At 37.1% G+C, this 23,149-nt stretch overlaps 1 protein-coding gene across 1 annotated transcript; it reads left to right on the plus strand.

Annotated features, from left to right (window-relative positions):
* The first annotated feature begins 8,700 nt into the window (after positions 1-8,700).
* Positions 8,701-20,032, plus strand: LOC121429785 (thialysine N-epsilon-acetyltransferase-like). Its single transcript, XM_041627016.1, has 5 exons — positions 8,701-9,122; positions 13,391-13,529; positions 15,572-15,748; positions 16,946-16,986; positions 18,261-20,032. The coding sequence occupies exons 1-5, from the start codon at positions 9,009-9,011 to the stop codon at positions 18,474-18,476; spliced, it is 687 nt and encodes a 228-aa protein (XP_041482950.1). The 5' UTR covers positions 8,701-9,008; the 3' UTR covers positions 18,477-20,032.
* The last annotated feature ends 3,117 nt before the right edge of the window (positions 20,033-23,149 follow it).

Raw genomic sequence — 23,149 nt, forward strand, 5'->3', positions numbered from 1 at the left:
CTTTCAGTTTCATTCAGTCATTTTTTGCTTTGCTTAAGTTTGATATTGCTATTGAGGTAATACTACATTGTCACGGAATTATCAAAATGCAATTTTCTCAAACCAATAATGTATAATAATAATAGACAGTAATACTGACGATAATATTCCATTTAGATTTTGGGAGAAATCATTCTTTGCAAAGTAATCACTGGAAGACATTCGGTTTTTTTTTGTATATATGTCACAAAAAAGGAACAAACCTTGTTTAAGGCGCTGTCACACCTTGGCGTTTTATATGCCCGACGTATGAGGAATTTGGCGAACTGGCGTACGTCGAATACGTTACGGGTAAGTTTTGCATACGTTAAGAGTGCGCAAAAGCACGCTGGTATACGTCATACGGCGAGGTCGTCGATTTTTCGACGTATGCTGGCTCATACGTCCCGCATACGCGGGCCATAAGTTGTAGGCAAGTTACGCGATCGTTGATACACGTTGACACACGTTACTCGTAAGTTACTCATAAGTCGATGTACGTCGAGATAATGTCCAGCGTACCCTAAAACTTACTTCTAACCTATGAGTAACGTGCTTTGAACGTATGTGTAACTTAACTCCAACGTATATTGACGTATGAAGACGTGCTCCGGACGACCACAAAACTTACTGAACGTGTTTATAACTTACAGCTACCGTATAATGGCGTATTGACAACGTTTATAGTAATCGGTATATAAAGGTGGGGTTCACAGGAGTTTTCTTCGGCATGGCGTTGGTGTTGATGTGATGTATCGTGCGGTTATGATTTGAATAGTCGAACGGCCGCCTAGCTTTTTACAGGCTACGACACGTGTTCGTCAGCGATACGCTGCCGCGCGCTATGCGTAAGTTAGGCTATCGTAGGCATGGTAGGGCATAAGTTGTGTACGCCAGCAATACGCTAAGCATTCGTTGGAATACGTTACTTATAAGTTAACGAAGCGTTCGATATAAGTTACTAATACGTTATGTATACGTCCAACTCGTTATGAATACGCTAAGTATACGCCCAAAGTTGAAAAAATAAATCAAAGTTCAGCGTATGCCGACGTTTTAGAGAAATTTTGATACGTCGGGTATACGCTGTCTAAAACGCCAAGGTTTGACACCACCATAACATGCCCAATACACTACGAGTTCATTCAGTTTAAATTAGACTGATTGTAGGACGGGGTTCAGGTGAAAGAACAGGGGTGCATTTAAAAAATATATGATTTAAAAAATAAAATATTCAAGCCACTGAAATCATTTGATAATGTTGATTGGCTGATAATGGACTTGATATAGAAATTGTGCATCTCTTGTTTCATTTTGATATTTTTTTCTGAAACGAAACCGAGGTCTTCCTTTAATAAAAATGGTTATGAAAAAGTTGTTTTTAATCAACCACACAAGCTAAAATCAATGTTGGTAACGGAATTATACCTTTATTGTCTAAATCAAATTGCCCTTATCCTGGCCATGACGATATTCAAAGGTCCATCAACTCGCAAATATTCAGTAAGAAGTCAAGTGAAAGAGAAAATATGGTTATAGTTTTGCCTCTGATATTTAAAAAAATACATCTTTCGCAATCAAAATAGGGTTCATGATTTGCAAGCTTCGAGATTGAGGAAGATCATCGATAATTTTTTTTTTCTGGCGAACGCGCACCACATTGAATTGTCAATATGCTATTGCGTTGCCGGATGTAAACACTGGAATAATATTCCAAGAAAAGATTGTCTTTGTTTTTCGGGCCTTACATATTTATCAATACATTATGAGAACGTGACTGTGACAATGAAACACAATAAATCACTAGACAAATTATCCACTCCGACTCGTAAGTGACTTATTAATCCTGTCTTCAGAGAAACTCAAAACAGTTCGCGATCTTTCAAATTATAGCATTCATGGATTGGTGCATCGAGGGGGGGGGGCATGAAGCATGTAGGGGCTCACATTGCACACCTTAAACCCTATAAAAAGCCGTATACTTCTCCTTTTGTTCATCAGGTGTAACTTTCAGATTCCCTACTCCTTTTCCCTGGCCATGCCGGTGAGGGAGAGGGGGAGTAGGTGGGGTGTTATTTACTGTCCCTTTAGCATTCCCCTAAATGGCGGCACCAAAGGCACAACCCATTTTACAAAATTTAATAATGTTTACAACACCACGTTCGAATAACTTCTATTTTTCAGCCCCCACCCCCTCCCTTTCGATCACATGTGACTGGTATTGCATTGCATTGTTTACTTCGCATACATTGCAACTCCTTTGTCATTATCCATTGGATAAAATACGATCGTGACTCTCATAATGCGAGCACATAATAATCACAAAGAAATGCAATTGAAAAGTAATAAGGTCTTCGAAAAAATTAATATATTAGCACGATTAACATGGGAAAAGGAACCACTGACGCCGCGTTAGATCACAGGCTCTAATAATGCAATAAAGGAATACTCTTTTCCAAGAAAATTTCTCTTTTTTTTTTAATTTCAAGGCTTGAGTTTGGTTTGGTGAATCTATTCTTAAGTAGCATTTTCTATCAATCTCATTTCCATATCCATTTATGCTCTATATTATACTGGGGTTTTTTTACGAAGTAAGAATGCCCTTCTGTAAAATTGTTTTTGATTTGTATTGTTTTATATTACTTTGTATTATGTTTTGAATGGAAATGTAATAAGAATTGAATTGAATTGAATCTATCTTAAAGAGTGCAACATTATTGTGACAAATGAGAATCATATTCAAGATATAAGTCATGTAAGAAACGTCATTTATGGTACTCGGCAGAAAGATTCGTTCGGAGAAATTAACCATTAAAAAAAAATGCTGATTGACCATGATTACATTACAAAATATGAAATATATCAAAATTTGGGGTTTCCAGTTTAAAAAAACACTTTTCATCAAGCAACTTTGCAGGCATGAATTTGTAAGAAATCAAATTACATGAATTACGCGGACCAAATCTGTCTTTTGATGTTATTTTTATCTTATTTCTTCTTTCTTTATCAATTTTGTCTTCTTTCTTTTCCCCCTCTTCTTTCTTGGCTATTTGCCTTACCCTTTCGTTTTGATAAGCTTCTCACTAGTTTATAGTCATTGATAGTGAAGGCGGTATTCTCCCCTGTCTCCTTAAAAAGAATTTTCTTCTTGATCAAAGTTAAACAACCTTTATATATAATCTGGACGTTCTTTGATATCCATAATGGTGGGATGCTAATTCACCCCCGGGAAGATTGTTAAAAGACCGGATTCTTGGAGAAGGGTCAAACAGAAGAAGAAACATTCATGTTCTTGTATGTCTCACGTCATGAAATATAATCACATAATTGCCCACATTCCAGAGAATCAAGGGTAGACTGAGATACCATAAAAAGGAGAAGAAAAAAAAACATACTGCGAAACCCGAACTTGAACTTTCCCCCGTGGCGTGTCATTCCCCGATTTTGACCGAATCCATTCTGGAATGTTCACTGTTTGAAGAAGGTTATTTATAGAGCGGAACATGAATAAGGTATGACGAGAAGGTCATCCCGCCCTTCCAAGCGGGGGCCCGGGTAGGATGCTACCTTTTTTTTTATTTCCCTGAGCGTGAGCGACCAGAAAAAATACCCATCATATCAAAAAATGCTGAATAATTCGATGGAAACGAAATTTTCATCATGTTCCAGTCCCAAAGGGTACAATCATGGACCTACCACTCTAGGTCCATGGTATAATGTACACGATTCAAATCTTTATTGGCAGTTGTCAGCATTGTTAACATCGTAATTACTTTTTTTTCTTAGAAAGAACAATACCATCATGACCATTAAAGCAAGTGTTTCAATTTAAAGGACGTGTAATTAGATTCATATCTTTTTGGTTTTTCCCTTAAAGGGGAAGTTCACCCTGACAAAAACTTTATTGTAAAAATAGCAGAAAAAATAATAAAAAATATTGCCGAAGGTTTGAAAAAAATTCATCAAATAATTAAAAAGTTATTAGAATTTCAATTATTTGATTTGTGACGTCATATGCGAGCAGCATTCCTACATAGCGAATGGTAAAAAATCAATGAAATGTCATTTTCTAAGAAAATTGATAATGGTTTTCACTGTACCTTTTGTATATCAATAGACAAATCATTTCACACCCAATCATGAATAGAAAACAAAATTAAGTCATCAGGAACCATGCAAAATTTGAAATTCGTGCATTTTATATTACATAACACATCGGGCAGCTGCTCGTTTATGACGTCACAAATCCAAAACTTTTAACTCTAATAACTTTCTTACTCTTTAACGGATTTTCCTCAAACATTCACCAATATTTTTTACTATTTTTCTGATATTTTTGCAGCAAAGTTTTTCTGGGGGCACGTTCATTGCAGGACCCTAATCTTGCCTCGACCTCAAAGTCCACCATACATATATTTCTTTTTATCACGGTTTGCCCACCCTTATGTCTCAAACAGTTTATTTTTCATGAGTATGAGGGGAAGGGGGGGGGGTGCAAGCATTGTTTACCTACTACTAACGGAGGGGTTGGGTCGCTTCAATTGATTTTTTCCTACAATATTCACATGAACATGGTGAACTTTAAATGGCAAGCAAACCTGAATAGAACGCACGGACGGTAGGTCCATGAACAACTACTTCCAATCTTACAAATTTATGTTGCAATTAAGGTTATAAATTAAAAAAAATGCTTCCGTGCTCTTCATACTGAACATTATCAACATTTAAAGATGAAGGGTGATAGGACTCATTGTTCTTCTTGATTTATTGAGAAGTTTATTTTTTATATATAGATACTTTCCAGCAATATGCAAAATAACAGTAAAGGCCTTTCGCTTAGATTTGAAGATAGCACATAATGGGAAGACGGGGTATAAACTAATACGTGAATGCTATCAGTGGCGTAGTGAGTTTTGACATGTTTGAGGCGGCTAAATATGGGCGTATCGCGTAAAATTAATAAATAATTGCCTATATATAGCGAGTATAACTTTCGACACTTTTATTACAAAAAGACCTATTTGATATCAAGACTTTCACAGGAGGTGTTGCGTGTATCGTTTTCAACAGGCAGCCGCACTGGTATATTGGTGGGTGTGTCATATCAGAGAAATTTATTGAAAATGACCACCATTTTGTGTAGAAACCTTGTATTTTCTTATTGTTTGTTTATTTACTGTTTTTGCTTGCCGAATTTCTTGGACCAAAACGACCTTAATTCCTTCTTAAAACCTTTTTTTTGCTACAAATTTCTTGGGACCAAGACAATTTTCATATTATAGTGAAAAATTTTTTTTTTTTTTTTTATTGCGTCAAATTTACTTCAGCACCCCAGCAAAAAAAATGTTCTCAGGGCCATGAGAATCTTTCGGGATAACAGGGATCCCTCTAACAATGTTCCCCTTCTCCAAAGAAATGTAATCACCAGTGTTGTCTTTCCTCAAGACTTAATTACCTTTAAGTTAATTCCGTGACCTTGTCCTTCAAGGAGTACGAATTCTATATTATCTAGCCTCGCCTTCGGGCTTCAGTGGCCTTCAGCCCAATGCTGGGTAGTTTTAAACCAATAGTGTGTGTGCCTTGGGTGAAAAACTACACAGTATTGGTTGAAAACTACCCAGAGTTGGATTATTTTTTTAACCAATTGTTTTGTGGACAGTATGTTGTGATTATTCCAGAAATAAAGAAGATATCTGTCATTAAGTCAGTAGATCTGACAATTTTCGATCCTCTATCCCTTGGCAAAAGGCAGAAAATTTTTGCTTGGGGGCAGGACGGGGAAATTTTTTTCCGAGAAAAATCCAAAGCGAGGGAGCGAAACGACCAAGCTTGTCATTGGGGACACGTTTGCATTTTGAAAACTGGAATCGAAGGATTTCGTAGATACTTTCTGTGAATGTTGTGAAAATTTTGAGTTTAAAAAAAGATTTATTTTTTTCGCTGCGATATGCATGGCCATGCTCTAACCCGGCCTTGGACTCGAGCCTTGGCTTCGGATGTCAGGCAGCCAGGTTTTAAAAATGGGGATGATATGACTAAAAATCTTACATTTTAGTACCTGATTTTAGTAAAAAGAGTGGGGCTGAATCTCCCACCCCGGTTCCGTGGCCCCTGCAGAATATGTGTTTTAGCCATGCAATTCTCCATAACCTGTTATGTATTACCTGTTTAGCTCTAAAATTCATATTTTTTTTAAAGAATATAGTGCGCCGTATCAAAACCTAGAAATTTCTTTAACATTGTACTATATTACAACACTAGTAGGATGCAAATCATACTAAGCTGAAAATAAAATATAATTCTTCGAATACAATATAAAAAGAGAGAGGATACTCTATCAAAACTCCAATGCCGGCTTAAGATGAAAGCACGTCTAAATAAAAACGCATTCAAAAATGAAATTCACAATTCATAAATCATCTAATTCCACAATCAACTGTCGAATGAAATGGGGATTCAGCGAAATAAAGGAATGAAGAATAAGAATAGAATGAAAGAACTCAATTTTATGTTTGTATGTGATCAATATCCTGAATAAGGTGGGCAGCGAGGCGGATCAATAGGGGGAAGAAAGGGGTAAAAGGTGAGCGGGTTTGCTGAAAGCTTTTCTATGACCGGCACCATGAAGACGCTTTCAGTTTGGTGAATGAAAAGAGTGATTTCCTCCATCCCTTCTGAATGTATACAGTAAAGATTGCCTTACATGAAGTGTGGGAGATGATATATATCAATGCAAGCATGGTAGATTGTTTTTTTCTCTCCCTCTCTCAAACTCAATTTCAGATTTGTTTCCAAGAGGTTGTACGTACATATTGATAGATTTCACGATTCATTTCCAGTTGGTCTAATGCCAATTCGTCTAATTACCAACTCGTCCACTATCATGACTATCATTATTTTGGTCTATCATCAATTCGTCCACTATCGACATAGTCAATATAATTGTCATTTTGTTCAATCACCATTTCGTCCAATAACCAGCTGGTCCAATAGCCATTAAGTCCATAAACCCATTTGGTCTAATTGACTAAAAATGTCAAATAGGCGATATGGATGAAAAGAAAATGGGTTTTAGACCGACTGGTTATTAGATGAAATGGCCATAGACAAATTAGAGGAAGTGATTATTGGACCAAATGACACTACACTGAATGAATGTATAGGCCCTAACATGCTTGTGATGAGTAGACGAGTTGGCAATATACGAATCGGCAGTTTACCGATTTCACTCGGGCATTTATTATCTGCCTATGTTACTATATAACACAGAAATGCGGAATTTTGTCGGACTTTCGAACAAAATTAATTGAAAAAAAAATCGCAAAATCATGGTGTGTCTACTAAAAGGGGTTTAAATATATCACATCAAGCACACGAACATATTTATAGTTTTAGGGCATAGATTCATGACGCGACCAATTAGAGAAATGAAAAGGTGACATAACACACACACACACCCAAACTTGATACTTATTGATACAAAATGTTGACACTCGATATGATAAGAAATTTTGGTAAGATATTTTAGGTAGGCTTATGTAAAAAAAAATGAATAGAAATAAAAATCTTCTTGGAGTGTACGTTATGTTTTTAAGAGTTTTGTATAGAGTTGAAACAGTAAACTTGCGAGGATAAAAATAAGCATGGATTTTGAATGCCCCAAGTGATTTAGGGCCTTTTCACACGTGAATCTTGAATCAACATTGTATTGATGATTGCAATTCGTCTTTAGAATCATCGGACCTTTCACACGCTCACCGAAAACTGTGATTTGAGTGAAACCTAACTGGAATTCACCTCTGGAGTAGAAATTGAATTCGCGATTAAGATTAGCGTTCGTGATTCTAATCATGTTCTGATGTTGTTTCACACGTGCTATAAATTCGTCATCAGCCGTATTTTTCACTGGAATCATCGTTCAAATTACGATTTTTTTTTACTGTGTGAAAAGGCGGTTATTTAACAGCGAGGATCAACCGAGGATAGAAGCATGGAACAATATGATGTCCTTTGCAATACTTATTTTTTTTTTTATTTTCTTTAGAGACGGAATAAATCTCATCGATGCAGAGGGCTTTTTATGATTTTTTTTCAGAACTAAACAGAAAGCCCAAGCTGCTCAAATATCTTGACCATATTCAGAAGTTTTAGGATACTTCTGAATTCTTAATATACTTTTCAATTATTGCCCTGATGTTGTTGATTCCCAATGAGGATTTCCTTGAACATATTGTGGTAATTGCAGGAAAAGGGTTTTGGGGGGAATAAGGTAAATAGCAATGGAATGAAAGAACAGACACAATGCGGTAGTGGTGATGTTTGGAATTATCATTATTTTGCCATTGTCGCGTCAAATCATATGTAATTGTCATTTTTTTAAAGACATTTACAATAAATATACCACAACTGTCATCCCCCACTCCTGACATCTGCCGCGTACCGGCAAACAAACACTGATGGTTAAAATTTAACAAAACAGTAAGAAATATGAAAATTCCCACATCCAGTAGCACCGACAAGAATTAGGCCCACCCCTTCATGTACGTGCTGTGAGGTCCTTTGGTGAGCTCCGTAAAATTTGACGAATGAGGGTACTCCTAGTGCACATGCGCAGATATATCCAGCTAAATTTTCCTATCTAAATTATTGTTGCGTGCGAGGCTCAAGAACGGCCTTTCGAACAGCGTATATCCCAAATGCATTGCAAACTTTTCATCATTATTGCCGCGAAGCAATATCACTGCTCTGCTCATAACAGCTTGCCACTCTTAAACAGAAGATCCGTAACGCATACGAGACTGAAAATTACATTCCTGTACCGGATAACGTCAAATCCTTGGCTAATATTTCAACAACTGTTGCGATAAATTGGTTCAGGACCGCGGTTCAGGACATTGCATTTAAAAGTGAAGTACTCGTTTTTTCGTTTTTATCTTGTTTATCGGTGACTAGATAGGGATTTAAATTCAAACTCTTTGATACGCCTACCAATGGAGAGTGGAAAGTCTTCAAAAATATCTGGAATTATCAATACTGTTTCTCATCTTGTTCTGAAGGATAAACGAGCGATCGAGATGGGCAAAGATCATACTGATAAGATTGAGGTGAGGAGAAGAATTTTTTTTTATTGTCTCATTGTCTTATTCCTCTTCCTCCTCCTTTTCTACTTCGTCATCATTTGTTTTCTTCTTCTTCATCATCATCACCATCTTCTGCTTCTTCACCATCGTCATCATCTTCTTCTTATTATTCTCCTCCTCCTCCTTCTTCTTCTTGCTGCTATTGTTACATAATGTGGAGCGGAAATCATTTGAAACAGCATGTATTCTTCTTTTGGTTGACTGGAATTGGGACATCAACAGAGGACATGCATGGAGGAGTGAGTGTATACGAACATAATTGCTGGGAAATAATGTGTGTATCGAAAAGTTTGACAACTATCGATACACGGGTTGGGGCCTGGGAAAAGGGGAAGACGGATTTTATTAACAGAAATTATGGGAATAAACCCAAAATATATCTACTTATCGGACCTTAAATTGTCATGACTTTTGCTCAATAAGCCGCGTTAAGAAGAATTTGATCTCGGGCGCGTTTGTGTTTGACAAGTCTTTTTTGTCACCAATCCGTTTCGTTTCGTATGCTTCGAGCACACATGTAGATGCAATCACATTTTTTTTGTATCGTACCAGACAATAACAATATTCTTTCCTCACCTTGGGGTATGGGATTGTGATTTTGATATTGACTCGAAAGGTACAAGGTTGTCGGGTTACAGTTTAGGTCAGGCTTTGAATGTTATTTTGCAGTGCAGTCTTTTCTTTACGATTATGTCTTTCTGAATTCCAGGGGCCTTTTCTTCTGGTGTAATGCTTTACTGGCGTACAGATGGGGGAGGGCTTGGGGCCAGGCAAAGACCCCCCCCCCCCAAAAAAAAAATGGATCAATGCATAGATATTTTAATTTCATAAATAAAAATAAATAGATAAGTAACCAAAATGATAAACGAATGAAAAAAAAATAAAGAAAAATAAAAAGGAACAAATCTCGACCAAGAAAAAGAAAGGAAAGGAAAGGTAAAGGGTGAAATGAATTATATTCTAGACATCATTTCAAAATCAATCACATTTGATTGTTTGCTTCGCTCTCCCACCTTTTTTTTAACAAATTCTACTCCGTACGCCATGTCTGGGGCCTTTTTTTTTACTCATATGCAACTGCAATGTTGTATTCTAATCAACGTGGTCTCACTCTCCCATATGTCGCTTGTGATATATATCTTTTATTTTTGGTTTGTATAGATCAGTGGCCTTCAGAATGGGGAGGGGGCTCTTGCCCTATTTTTTTTTGTAATGTTATGTCGAAATCTCTCACTAAATTACATTTTTCTAACAAAAAAATGTCGAAAATTTGACTCCCTCTCTTCACTCAGTCGCAACTTTTTTTAAAATGAATTTTACCTGACACTCCATGTCTGGCCCTCTCAAAACTTTTGACTCATTACGCCACACTTATAGATACATGGTTGAAACATGGACTTAAATGTATCAGTCTAGTTTAGTCCAATCGACAGTATAAACAAATCTCTATTTACAACAAGGGAACTTGACCTTCTTTTAGTACAAAACCATGCACCCCCACGAAGTGAACTATTTCATGCCGGTAGCTCGAGGTGTGCGATGTTTCAACTTTTTTTTAGACCCAGATAAATCTATATGAATTTTTCCATTCTTTTGCCATGTTTACATGTATGTTTTTTTAATAAGCACGTGATTTACAACGCACGTTGCCATCAACAATATTGTACATTGCATATATTAATAGTTTTTTTTTAAAGAAAATAAGGAGTTTCTTTTATCTCCATCTACGCGGTAATAAAGCAGGCATTCATGAACAATAACCACTGATCAGTAAACGCCATTGTCGCCAATAATTTTTTTTTCGCCTTCACTGATCAATCGAACAGTCATTACGTGGCTTAATGCTAGATTGAAAGGAAGAACAGATTCAGTAAAATAAAAGAGAGTCAAGCTAGACTCAGGAGGATTTGTATTTGTAATGGCAAGGCTTCTGTTCTGATATCCCTCTAATGCGTTGAGGCTCCTATGACAAAGCAACTCTACGATGTTAGATTTCTTTTATTATGGGATATCAGGAAGAAATAAATCGTGGATTCTGTCATGCTTTGCAAATGCCCATTTAATTCTACTTGGCCTAAATAAGATGACCTAAAAATCCTTACAATTACAAGCGAGTGACTCAAAAGAAGATGAATACAACAAGGTCGCTAACGACGTTATAAGTGAGTAATCCAGCCAAAAGTTTTTTTGTGTGAAGGAATCCGTTGGATAAAAACTAGTTTGTAAGACGGGATGAAAAAAAAAAGAATAGAGATAAAAAAGATTGGAATGCACTAAGTAATAATGAAAAGAGGGCCGTCGGACCGAGGGGGAAGGAGTGGGGGGGGGGGGGGGTGAAACCATATTCAAAGAATGAAAGCTTTCAAAATATACGAACTTCCTTTTTCATAATGGGGAGATACAACAGAAACCAATGCAAATTTGTTTTCGTCGAACCGGTGCATCAATTTCACTCACTGTGTAAAGACACAAAAGGAAACCGTCAGAGGAAAGTGGTGATGAGGTGATGAAGAATTTTGCTTTTCCGTGAATTCGAATAAATACACAGTTTTAAGAAAAATGTAGACACGAAACACGGGCGTCTTTTTACATGCAGCGTGTCCCTCCCACATAAGAAAGAAGATATCATCTCCTTGATCTAAGGTCCAGTAAAGCGGTGGAGATATCCAATGAAGGCAATCACTTTATCGAGAATGGACCAATTCCATCTTGATTTCTGTCAAAGAAACATGCATGCAAACAAACATTATTTTGCCCCCTGGTAATTGTTACTTATTTCTTTTTATATATTTATCAATCCATTTTTGCATGGATTCATGTATAAATAGTCACACTCTAAAAAGTCTGACATTTTAAGCAGGTTGTTTAAGCCTTCACTCTAACTATCATGACTTTTGCTTGAACTTTTCAATAAGTTTCAATAGCTTAAAGCAATACTTGCTAAGGTGACAAGCTTAAACGACCTGTTCAAAATTTCAAAGTGTTTTTACACTGCATGATATCCCATTGTATATATGTGTATCGCACATACACTCTTAAAACAAATCAGTAAAAATTGACTGGTTATTAGGGTCAGCTGCATGGGGGCAACTGTTTTTCTATATTCAACTATTTTCTAGTCGTATTTTACTAGAACAGAGTTACTGACTAGAATATATGTCAGAAATGTGACTAGACATATCAATTGCACCCAGCTGACTACCTGTCTAGTCAATTCCACTGATTTGTTTTAAGAGTGTAGATACATCGAAAAGAATAAGAAAAAATGAAATAGGAATATAAATGCATAATTCGGAAAATAGTGGTTAAAAGCACAATTTGTTTTTATTTTTTATTCAATTTATTTAATTTCCAGGCAAAGGACAGCAAAAATATATACACGTGGAAAAAAATTACCACCGACTTGTGCCTGAGGATGACTAAAAGAAAAAAAATATTTTTTTGTTATGAAGCTCTCCTAACTATAGTCGGGTTTTTTTTTACAAATATACAAAGATGAATTCGGTATATGTTCAGATGCATTACTTATTAAAACAAAGAACTTTGTAATAAATAGTGTTTGTTTCCATGTACAATTATAACATCTAGTCAATATGAAATGTTTATGCATTTCAATAAACAATGTTGTGTGCTTATGAGATAGTAAGGCCTATATACAGAAACATATAATCATCGTTATTTACTACATTCATAAATTATATTATTGAAACCATCCAGATGACTTGAAGTATTATGATAAACAATTACACGTGTTATGAAATTAAAATTATAATTCAATCCGATACAGTTCAACTGTATTATTTCAAGCTTTCAGCTTACGATAGCTGGCCTCTGCATTTACATTTATTTATTATTGTTTACATTAATTATGTCTATATCTATACTATTGTAACCGGTGCAATTTGATCATTTTGTATGTTTGATGTTATGATTTATATTTACTAATGCCGAAACACCTGCTTAAAAAAATACTTTACATGTTTCCCCATCCTCAATAAAGCCTGAACTAATTCATTTTTTGTGATAAGGTTCAATAACTAGCCATCCATGCTTTATGTACCCCCCTCCCGATTTTTTGTAATTTTGATACTCCTTTTACTGTTTCGAATATATCGTCCGGCCTGCAAATAATACGTATATAGCTCTTTTTGTACATATATCGTCAAACTGTAACATTCCTCCCGCATTTTCCCGTAGACACTTGACTTTTTCTACTTTCATTTCGTTTTTAGAATTGTTCAAAGCCCAAGCCTATGGTACGCTATGTGATACGCCGAGGAAAGGTTGAAGACTGTTCTCAGATCTCAGTACTTATGAGGAAACTCGCAGAGAGTGAAGACTATGGAGATCGGGTAGAAGTCTCTGAAGATGGTGAGCTTATTTATAGTATTCATCTCATAATGTTAATGATCAGGATGGTTAGAATATTAAGTTGTCATTAAACGTTGACCCCTCCCCCATCTGGTTGTATTACCAGATAATTTATTACTATATTTGCGATGTGATCTGGGCCTCGTCTTACAAAGAGTTACGATTGATCCAATCAATAATAACTCTATGGAAATCCATCAGTGTCATATTTTTCTTCTACGGAAAACTTGCACAATATCCTCTGTATGCAAAAGAAGCGCAGTGAATTAAAAAAAAAACAATGAATGCATGAATATACATCATAGCTGGAAAATATTTCGAACAAACATGCATGATAGATGTTGACGTTGCTGGCCGTCCATAGTTACGATTGATCGGATCAATCGTAACTCTTTGAAATACAAAGAGTTACGATTGGTCCGATCAACTCAAATTATATAATAATAATAATAGGCATTTATATAGCGCCATCTATCTAGAAATATTCTATTCCGAGGCGCGTTGTTATTATTATTACCCCGGCTTTAGCTTGAGCTGTCTTTCAGCGCTCATGCATTCTAGGAATTGATCCTACCGGGTACCCATTCACCTCACCTGGGTCGATTGCAGCACAATGTGGATAAATTTCGTGCTGAAGGAAATTACGCCATGGCTGGGATTCGAACCCACGACCCTCTGTTTCAAAGTCAGAAGACTTATCCACTGGGCCACAACGCTCCACATATATGGAAATCCATCAATGTCAGATTTTTTTTCTACAGGAGATTTGCACAATGCACTTTGTGAACAAAGATAGGTAGTCTGCAGGCACAGACCCTGATTGGAACTTTGATCAACAAGTGTGCTTCCACGCAAAGACTAGCACACACAAAACTTGCTGTTCCAATACCTAAGCATGAATAGGCTGCTCATTCAGGCCCTTAAATCGAGTGAAGGGTTTGCCCAGCAGACTAAAAGAGAAGCACACTGAGGTTTCAAGAAAACAATGAATTATGAGTATACATCATATCTTGAAAATATTTTGAATAAACATGCACTGCAAAAACACCGGTGTTCACTTAACACGATCCTGGTATCTATATTAAACAACAGAGAAGTGTTCGACACCGGTTTTGGCATTTGGCTAAAACCAGATAGGCATTTAAAGCAACACCAGTTAGCGTTAAAACAATATCGGTTTTTATTGTAAACCGGTGTTGTTTCAACACTTTTCTAGTGTTTTCCGAAATGGTGTTAAATTAACACCGGCGTTTTTGCAGTGTGCATTTTAGACGTTGCTGGCTTTCCATAGTTGTGGTTGATCGGATCATATTGCAACTCTTTGTAAAGACGGGGCCCTGTTATTTTAGTCCCAGTCACATAGACACCAGACCGCTCCGGATTAGATCCGGGATGGTCTGGGGAGATCCGTGAACGTCTGGGAATCCAACGCGCCAGTCCTTTAGCGTGTTGAGAGTTTAAAAACATATCCGGGATCATCCGGGCACTGCCGCGCTGGTGGAACAATATGGGGTGGCCCAGTCTTTGGGTGGCCCCATGGGTGGTCCGTGAGGCTGTCGTGTTGGTCCGTGTGGCTACCGTGTTGGTCCGTGAGGCTACCGTGTTGGTCCGTGCCGCTGCCGAGTTAATCCGTATTGACGCCCTAATGAGCTGTGTGTCTAGACGACATGCTCCGCCGGCATGATCCGTGTAGATCCATGTGTATAGATGCGAAATGTAGTCATCAGCACTCGAGGGGTCAAACGAGTCAAAACTATCCCGGACCCTCCCCAAGTCATGCCGGTATATTGCCATGTAGATCCTTGAAGATACGTGTCTATGACTGGGGTTTATCATCATTATCCTAATTACAGTCATTATTGCCATTATAATTACTAGTACAGCTACTTTAAACTAAATTTGGTGTCATTGTAATTAGCATCACCATCATCATTAAAGATTCATTTCATTGGTTCTTAATTATTAGGGTGATTTTTTTGTAGGCTTCTCAGCTCTCTACCCCTAAAAATAAATTTTGACATTGTTTTCATCCTCATCTTCAGATCTTCGTCGAGATGGGTTTGGTGATTACCCGGTGTTCGAGAGCATCGTCTTAGAAGACAAAGAGGCCAACGAGGAATCGTCCATCTTGGGTTATGCCCTCTATTTCATGGGCTTCTGCTCATGGAAGGGACGTCTTCTCTATCTGGAAGATGTGTACGTCAATTCTGAATACAGAGGTGAGCAATATATTTGATGTCTTTTCGGGCATTGGTATAGTAGGTATAAAAATGTGTAGAGGAGGGCGGTGTGTTACAAACATTCATTATACCTCATACCCACGATGACTCTCAGCACGACAGCGCAATTATCAAAGTTTTGAAAAGGGGCGGCGCCGCGGGTTGTAGAGGGCAAAGACGACCTGCAACATCTCAGGAAAATTACAAGGGTGAGATATAGACATTGATAAAGTTGAAATTAATGACTCCCTTTCCATGCCTTTGCTTCCCCTTCTTTCATTTCATACTCCGTGGTCTAGTGGTTCTGACTCTCGCCTTGTAAACAGAGGGTCGTGTGTTCGAATCCCACCATGGCCTAGAGTCCTTTAATTGGCAAGGCGTTAATCCACACTTTGCCACTCTCCACCCAGGTGCTAAATGGGTACCCGGTAATACGCGAAGGGTATTGTATGTTTGAATTTGCCAGCGCCATAATGAGGCTGCGATGAATGCAAGGAATGCTACCCAGGGAGTGGAAAGTGTGCATTTTTCGTGCGGGATTGAAATGAATTCAATGACCGGGATAATAATATGCTGTAAAGCGCTTTGAGCCATTCTGGGGAAAAGTGATATACAAAAATTGGTTATTATTATTATTATTATTCAGTCTTTTGTTTATACCTTGGAAAATAAAAGGGCGGGGTGGTCGCCCCTCCTGTCAGATGTTGAATATATCTGGTAAAAAAATATATATTTCTTGCATTTTTTTTAAATCTTTCGGCAAGTACAAGCAGACATGCCAGAGGTGAATGTTCGCTTGCCTATTGCCCCTAGCTGATCTAAAATAAAAATACCGACTATAGTTATTCAGGCACGTTTGGGATACGACATTAATGAACTCTATTTGGGAATCACTTCATCATCCCAATTACTCTATTTAAAAATCGATAATACAGATTATTACCCATTATCGTTATTATCCATCCCACAGGTATTGCGGCTGTCTGTAACCTTGATTTATATCCTTCAAACTCTTTTTTATGGCAGTGACTTCTTTCACAAGTGACTTCGTTCACAGGTCACCTTCAATTGAGGTCGATTGATTGATCCTATGATATACTCATCGATATTGGAGGGCTTTACGCTTTGACTCTTCGAAAGGTGTATTGATCGGTGAAACGTTAATGTTTTCTCGTTTTTTTTCAATTATCCCCTCAGGAACCGGTCTCGGCATTGCCCTTCTCCACACAATAGCCAAGGTAAGAAACATTCTTCATATCAATATCAAATCCACACAGCAAACACTGTGTGTTAACCGGTGTACATAGAGGACCACACCAGTTATTTTACACCGGTGTTAAATTGGTGGTGTTAGTTTTACACCTATAGGTGTTATTACAGCACCTATGGTTGTTACATTTACACTCTTTGGTGTTATGTTCAATATCTAGGGTGTTATTTTAATACCTCAGGGTGTGGTCCTCTATCAACACCAATTGGTGTCAGTTTTAACAACACAGTTTTTACAGTGCACTGATTTCATTAATCACAATTTGCGCATGAGCAGACGAAGGGGATCAGGTGATTGGCCGTCTATTAGACTAGTGATTTTGAGATCATGAATTATGCATTTGTTATTTTGTAATAACGCTTGTTATCATAGTTAAAGAACAATCACATCTTTTTAAATGTTCTCATCTCATACACACAATTATAATTTGAGCATGGTAGGGGCTGGAAATTACATAATCGTTGTAGTTTTTCGGCACCCAAACATTATATTTTTAAGATAAATTCTCAAACTACAATTTCGGAGATTTTATTGAAAAAGTGGACTCGAGAAAGATATCAAACTGCCTAAATACATAATTTCAAATTACAACATACCATTATCAACGGTTGGCAATAATCAAATTGACTCTAGATTTTCGTAAAAAATTTTAACATTAGATAAAAATACTCAGTTAACCCCCACCCCATATTAGTCTCACATGCTCATTTATCGGAATTATTTCCCTCATCATGCTCATAGTTAAATTTTATAAGTAACCTATTATCATTTCGCTGAATTTCTTTGTTTTGGAAGTTATTTTCATTTGATCTCTCTCGTGCCAATTGTCTCATTGCCATCTCGTCCACACGGTCTAATTGCCATTTTGTCCACTATTTCTAATAACCAGTTGGTCAAATGCCATTTGGTCTAATCAGACTTAATGTTCATTTGGGCAAAATGAAAGAAAATAAATCGGATATTAGTCCAACTGGTTATGAGACGAAATGGTCTTAAACGAACTGGTTATTGGACGAAGTGATGAGTGGACCGATTTGTTAATGGACCAGATGGTTGTTAGACGAAATGTTGATGGACGGAATGGCATTAAACTAAATGAAGGTATAGACCATGTGGTGAGTGGACGAGTTGGCAGGAGACAAATATTGACTTTTTGTTTAATTATTATTCACAATTATTGTTGTTTTTTGTTCAGTTTGAAATTGTCTCTATAGTGAATCTGTTTGATTTTTATAATTTCAGATTTCTGAGGAGAGAGGATGCAAAGCTGTACAGGGTACTGTCGTTGAATGGAACAAGGATGTCATGAAGCTGTATAAACGGATAGGCGCCACGGATATGACCGAAGAGGACAAATATCACCTATTTGCCATCGGCAAAGCCGAGGTTAGTCGGTTTGCCAATGCCCGGATCCCTGTCTTAAATAACGGATCACAAATTGCGACGTGTGAGTTGTGACATTATCGCAGAACTTCAGAACCCCAAATAATGGAACGTCGTACTTCGTTTCGGATTGCCGTGGTTTCGGACCGATGAAGGCTTCGTACAAGCTCACGAAGTGGGTTAACCGAATATCCGACGTTAACCGAATGTCTGGACAAATTTGACGTGATTGGACATTTCGGATTGTGATGGCAATGTTCGGTTATGAGACAAACATGCAGAGTCAAGGAGACTGCGGATTCGGATAGTAACGCTCGTTCAATGCAATGACAGCCCCGAGACAGATACTCTTATAGGTTTTAGACACACTGTGCATACCAACCGGGAGATGTTCTGGAGTAAAATGTTTTACATGAAAAGGAACTGTCTAGCTATCCGGCTCCGGATATTTTTGATAACCCGGATGAGGTTATACCCAGTTTTTGGGTGTCGTTTGCGTTTTGAACTCTCAAAACAGCGATAGTCGTCTGTATACATATTTATCAACTTTTATGTAATTGATTGACTGGGTCATAGTTTCCACCATGGCCAGATTACGCTTCATTCTGTATACACAGGGAAGCGTAAAACGATTGTACAGTTAAAAATTTTATTGGTCTATTTTCTCTCGGCTATCTCATTATCCTTATCGACGCCGCAAAGTAAAAACGAGAGATCTAGCATGGAATAAACATTTTTAGAGATCGAAGAATCACGCGGAGAAAATTTAGTGCTTTATTTCATTTGTCAAGGTGCAGAATTTTATTGTTACCAAACTTATACCATCACGATATTTCGACAAATGCAGGCAAATCTGTGCTATATAGCGTGTAAGTCCATAGGTTTTACGGTACACCTTAAAAATAGCGTGTTGAAATCACCCCTAAAACTTAGACTGGGCCTCTTTATTTATGAAACCAAAACACAAGTCATGCTATTTTTAAAAGATATTGTTATTTTTGATGAATTTTGATAAAAACATGAATGATTTAAAATCTATTTTAAAACACATATTTTTCGAGAATATCGCTGAATGGAGACTGTGATATGACTGTGTTTTTTGTTTTGTTTTGTTTGTTGGGGGTGGTTGATTCGAATAGTTGATTAGAATGATACAGACCCCGCAATCCATCCAATTTGTATTACAAACAGATTTGCATACTGTAATTATTGTGATTATGATATAGGCCTGCCATCATTCGATTCAATGTTGGTTGCAAAATTATAATCTTGTCACGCCAAAGGGGTATACCCCCCTGAAGGCTTTCGGGATGGGAACAGAAAATATTTCCTGCGAATTAAAAGATGTAATGATGAAGGCAAACAGAATTATTTACACTGTGTATTAACTCATGTTACTTGTCATTTTGTATGTACGATATCCCTCGGGGGGGGGCAGTCAAATAAATTGCAGTACACGTACACGCGTGACCAAGGAATGTCCAAACACCACCTAAACGAGTTTTTCTCTGGGTGCAAAATACCAACCCCCTAAACAAGTTTTTCGCGGGCTTTATTTACACATTTTGGCCCCTAAACAAGTTGTCGCCAAAATATGACTTCGGGGGGTAAATACCCTAATCACATTTGGCTCATCTTTAAAAAAAAAGCTATGGGGGAAAAACATACCCTAAATACGTTTGACTCTGTGATTGACCAATGACCAGACTTTCAAAACTACCCTTTTTCTTGAAAATTTGTGTTTTTGATACCCTTAACTAGTCCACGCGCGGACCGCGTCCAAAACCAAAATTTAAAAAACACCCCTTTAAACGCGTTTTTGGGTCACACGTGTGTACAGCAATATATTTGACTCCCGACTCCTCCCCTCCCCCGGGCTATAATCATGATAACTGACACCTATCAATCGTGAAATGTTATTTATTTGCTTTTAATGTGTACATAACTGATTTTCAGACACTACAAATAAATATATATATCTACATATACATATATCTAAATATATTCAAGATCTTAGATTGTATTGATTTGAATGTTTGAGATGGAATAGAGGAAAAGTCGTGGTCTAGTGGTATATATACTTATCGTGTGTTAAAATCCCAGTAACTGCATTAATTTCTTAGACAAGGACCCCAGTTCAATTTCCCTCTCAGGTCTGCATTGTCGCAGGTGTCAAAGAACGTGTAATAGTGACTGCACTTCTGAGTGGTGATTTTTCTCGTGACATGCTCCTAAGCATAATTGGCTCTTCATTTTTTAGAGTGTGTCTATCCATTACGCCTTCTTCTTCCGTATTTTTTTCTCTCTCTGGGGGTGTTTCATTTATTTTAAAGTTCTCTTTTCTATCATCAGTTTCATCTCTCCAGCTCAATGATCTGCCTGCTCTCTTTCTTTATATTTTCATTAAACGTTTTATCCTTGCATTTCCTTACCTCTCTCGCACTCTCCAATTATTTTCCAATTTTCTCTCCCTTTTCTTTCTGCAGTTTACTCATCTTTCATTCAATATTGTTTTTCTATTGTCTCCTTTATATTCACTACATCCCAATCTATTATACCTTTCAAAAACTATGTATGAAAATCGGCTTATAACACTTTTTTCACGCGATGTATTTACTAAAACTCTGATTTAACATGTGATCGTGAAAAGACGTCATCCGTCTCCTGACATGTCCTGAAGTATTGCAATTGCTAGTCGCTTTAACTAATCATGAACATAGCAATCATGACAATAGGTCCATGTTGAAACCCCGGGTTGAAACCAAGGTGCTTTAAATATGAGAGTAAATTATGACAAGAGCTTATACGGACACTTTATATTTTATTACTACGGTCGTACACAGTCATACTTTTGTATTAACAGATCGGGATGAGACCAGGTGAAACGTTAAAGGGGTTGGAATCGAGGGAACAAAGCGAACGAGATCACAATGACAGGCTCTCTGTCTATTTTTGATAATAAATATCTTATATTCTAAATCAAAAGATGCCAGATATTTTACACGCGATATTTTTAATGGATGTTTTAATCGTATTTGAGAGAGTACTTTAAAGATTAAACCTATCGGATAAATTTTTGTTTCGTTTAATCCATCTGTATTCTAGTCAGTTTCTCAAGGGAGTAATTGTCCGAATTCAAAAGTTCTCCGAACTCTTAGTTGTTTGACGAAGCTTTGGATTATAGCCTTGGATAAAGTTTTGCAACTACGTGCAAATATGTTGCATATAGTGCTGCAACGCTGTTTCTGTATTGCAACACTATTAGAGTCTTTCAATGGATAAGCACATTTATATAATCCAAAGCTTCATCAAACAACTAACAGTAACAGTGACAGAACTATTTGATTTCGGACAACAAAGATTACTCCCTCAAGAAACTGACTGAAATGCGATTGAATCTCACGAACAACCTGAATCCGATATGCTTAATCTTGAAACTACTCTCCCATTCTCCCAAATACAATTAAACCATCCATAAAAAGTATCGGGCGTAAAATATCCGGCGTCTTTTAATCTCAAATATTGAATATTTCTCAAGTAAAGTGACTCTCTAATCCCCCCCATACCCGTTTGTAAATAGGCCTATCCTTCGAGCTGCAGTGGCTATCCGGTGACACGTCCAACCCGTGCCCCCCCCCCCTTTTTTGAGGCATAATCAAAATTTGTAATTTGAATATCCCATTCTCACTAAAGTGTGCACCCCCCCTTTAAGCGAGGACTTTTTTTCTCTTGCTTGTCAAATTTTCTTCGGGAAAATATGCCCCCACCCCCCTCTTTGGAAAACCCTGGATCCGATTAAAATCATAATAACGTAAATAAATAAGATAAATGTTTCGTAAGGCGATTTTTTCATAGCTCTTTCTTGGAATAAATCGAGAGGATGATAGGAATGTAAGGCGTCTCTCGCATTCTCCATTTCCTTTCCACTTCTCTCCCTTTACTTCATCCCTCACCAAGGGTGCATTAAAGGACAAGTCCACCCCCAAAAAATAGTTGATGTGAATATAAAGAAAAAAATCCAACAAGAATAACACTGAAAATTTCATCAAAATCGGATGTAAACTAAGAAAGTTATGACATTTTAAAGTTTCGCTTAATTTCACAAAACAGTTATACATCCTGGTCGGTATGCAAATGAGGAAACTGATGACGTCATCCACTCACTATTTCTTTTGTATTTTATTGTATGAAATATAAAATATTCTGATTTTCTCCTCATTGTCAAGGGATAAAACGATTAATTCCTCCCTGAACATGTGGAATTAGCATTGTTTAATAGTATATGTTTCAGTCAAGTTGGTCCTTATTGTCAAATCCATAAAAAATGAAATATTGTATAATTCAAACAACAAAAAACAAAAGAAATAGTGAGTGATGGACATCATCGACTGGCTCACCTAGTTGTGCATATCACTATTTTGTGAAAATAAGCGAAACTTTAAGATGTCATAACTTTCTTATTTTTACATCCGATTTTGATGAAATTTTCAGCACTAAACTAGTTTCATTTTTCTCTATTTATTCAAGTAAGCATTTTCCTGGGGTGGACTTGACCTTTAAATTATGCGCCACTTTTTTTTGCCCTAGAATCATCGTGATTCTGCAGAATCATGTTTTGAGTCATGGTTCCAGGGTAAAAAAAACGTGGCGAGGGATGGAAGAAAGGGAGAGAAGTGAAAAGGAAATGGAGAATGTGAGGAAAGGACTAGAAAAACATTGAAGAAAAAATGAAAGAGGGAGAGCAGGAA

This window comes from Lytechinus variegatus, chromosome 16 (genome assembly GCF_018143015.1).
Source record: "Lytechinus variegatus isolate NC3 chromosome 16, Lvar_3.0, whole genome shotgun sequence".
NCBI lineage: Eukaryota > Metazoa > Echinodermata > Echinoidea > Temnopleuroida > Toxopneustidae > Lytechinus > Lytechinus variegatus.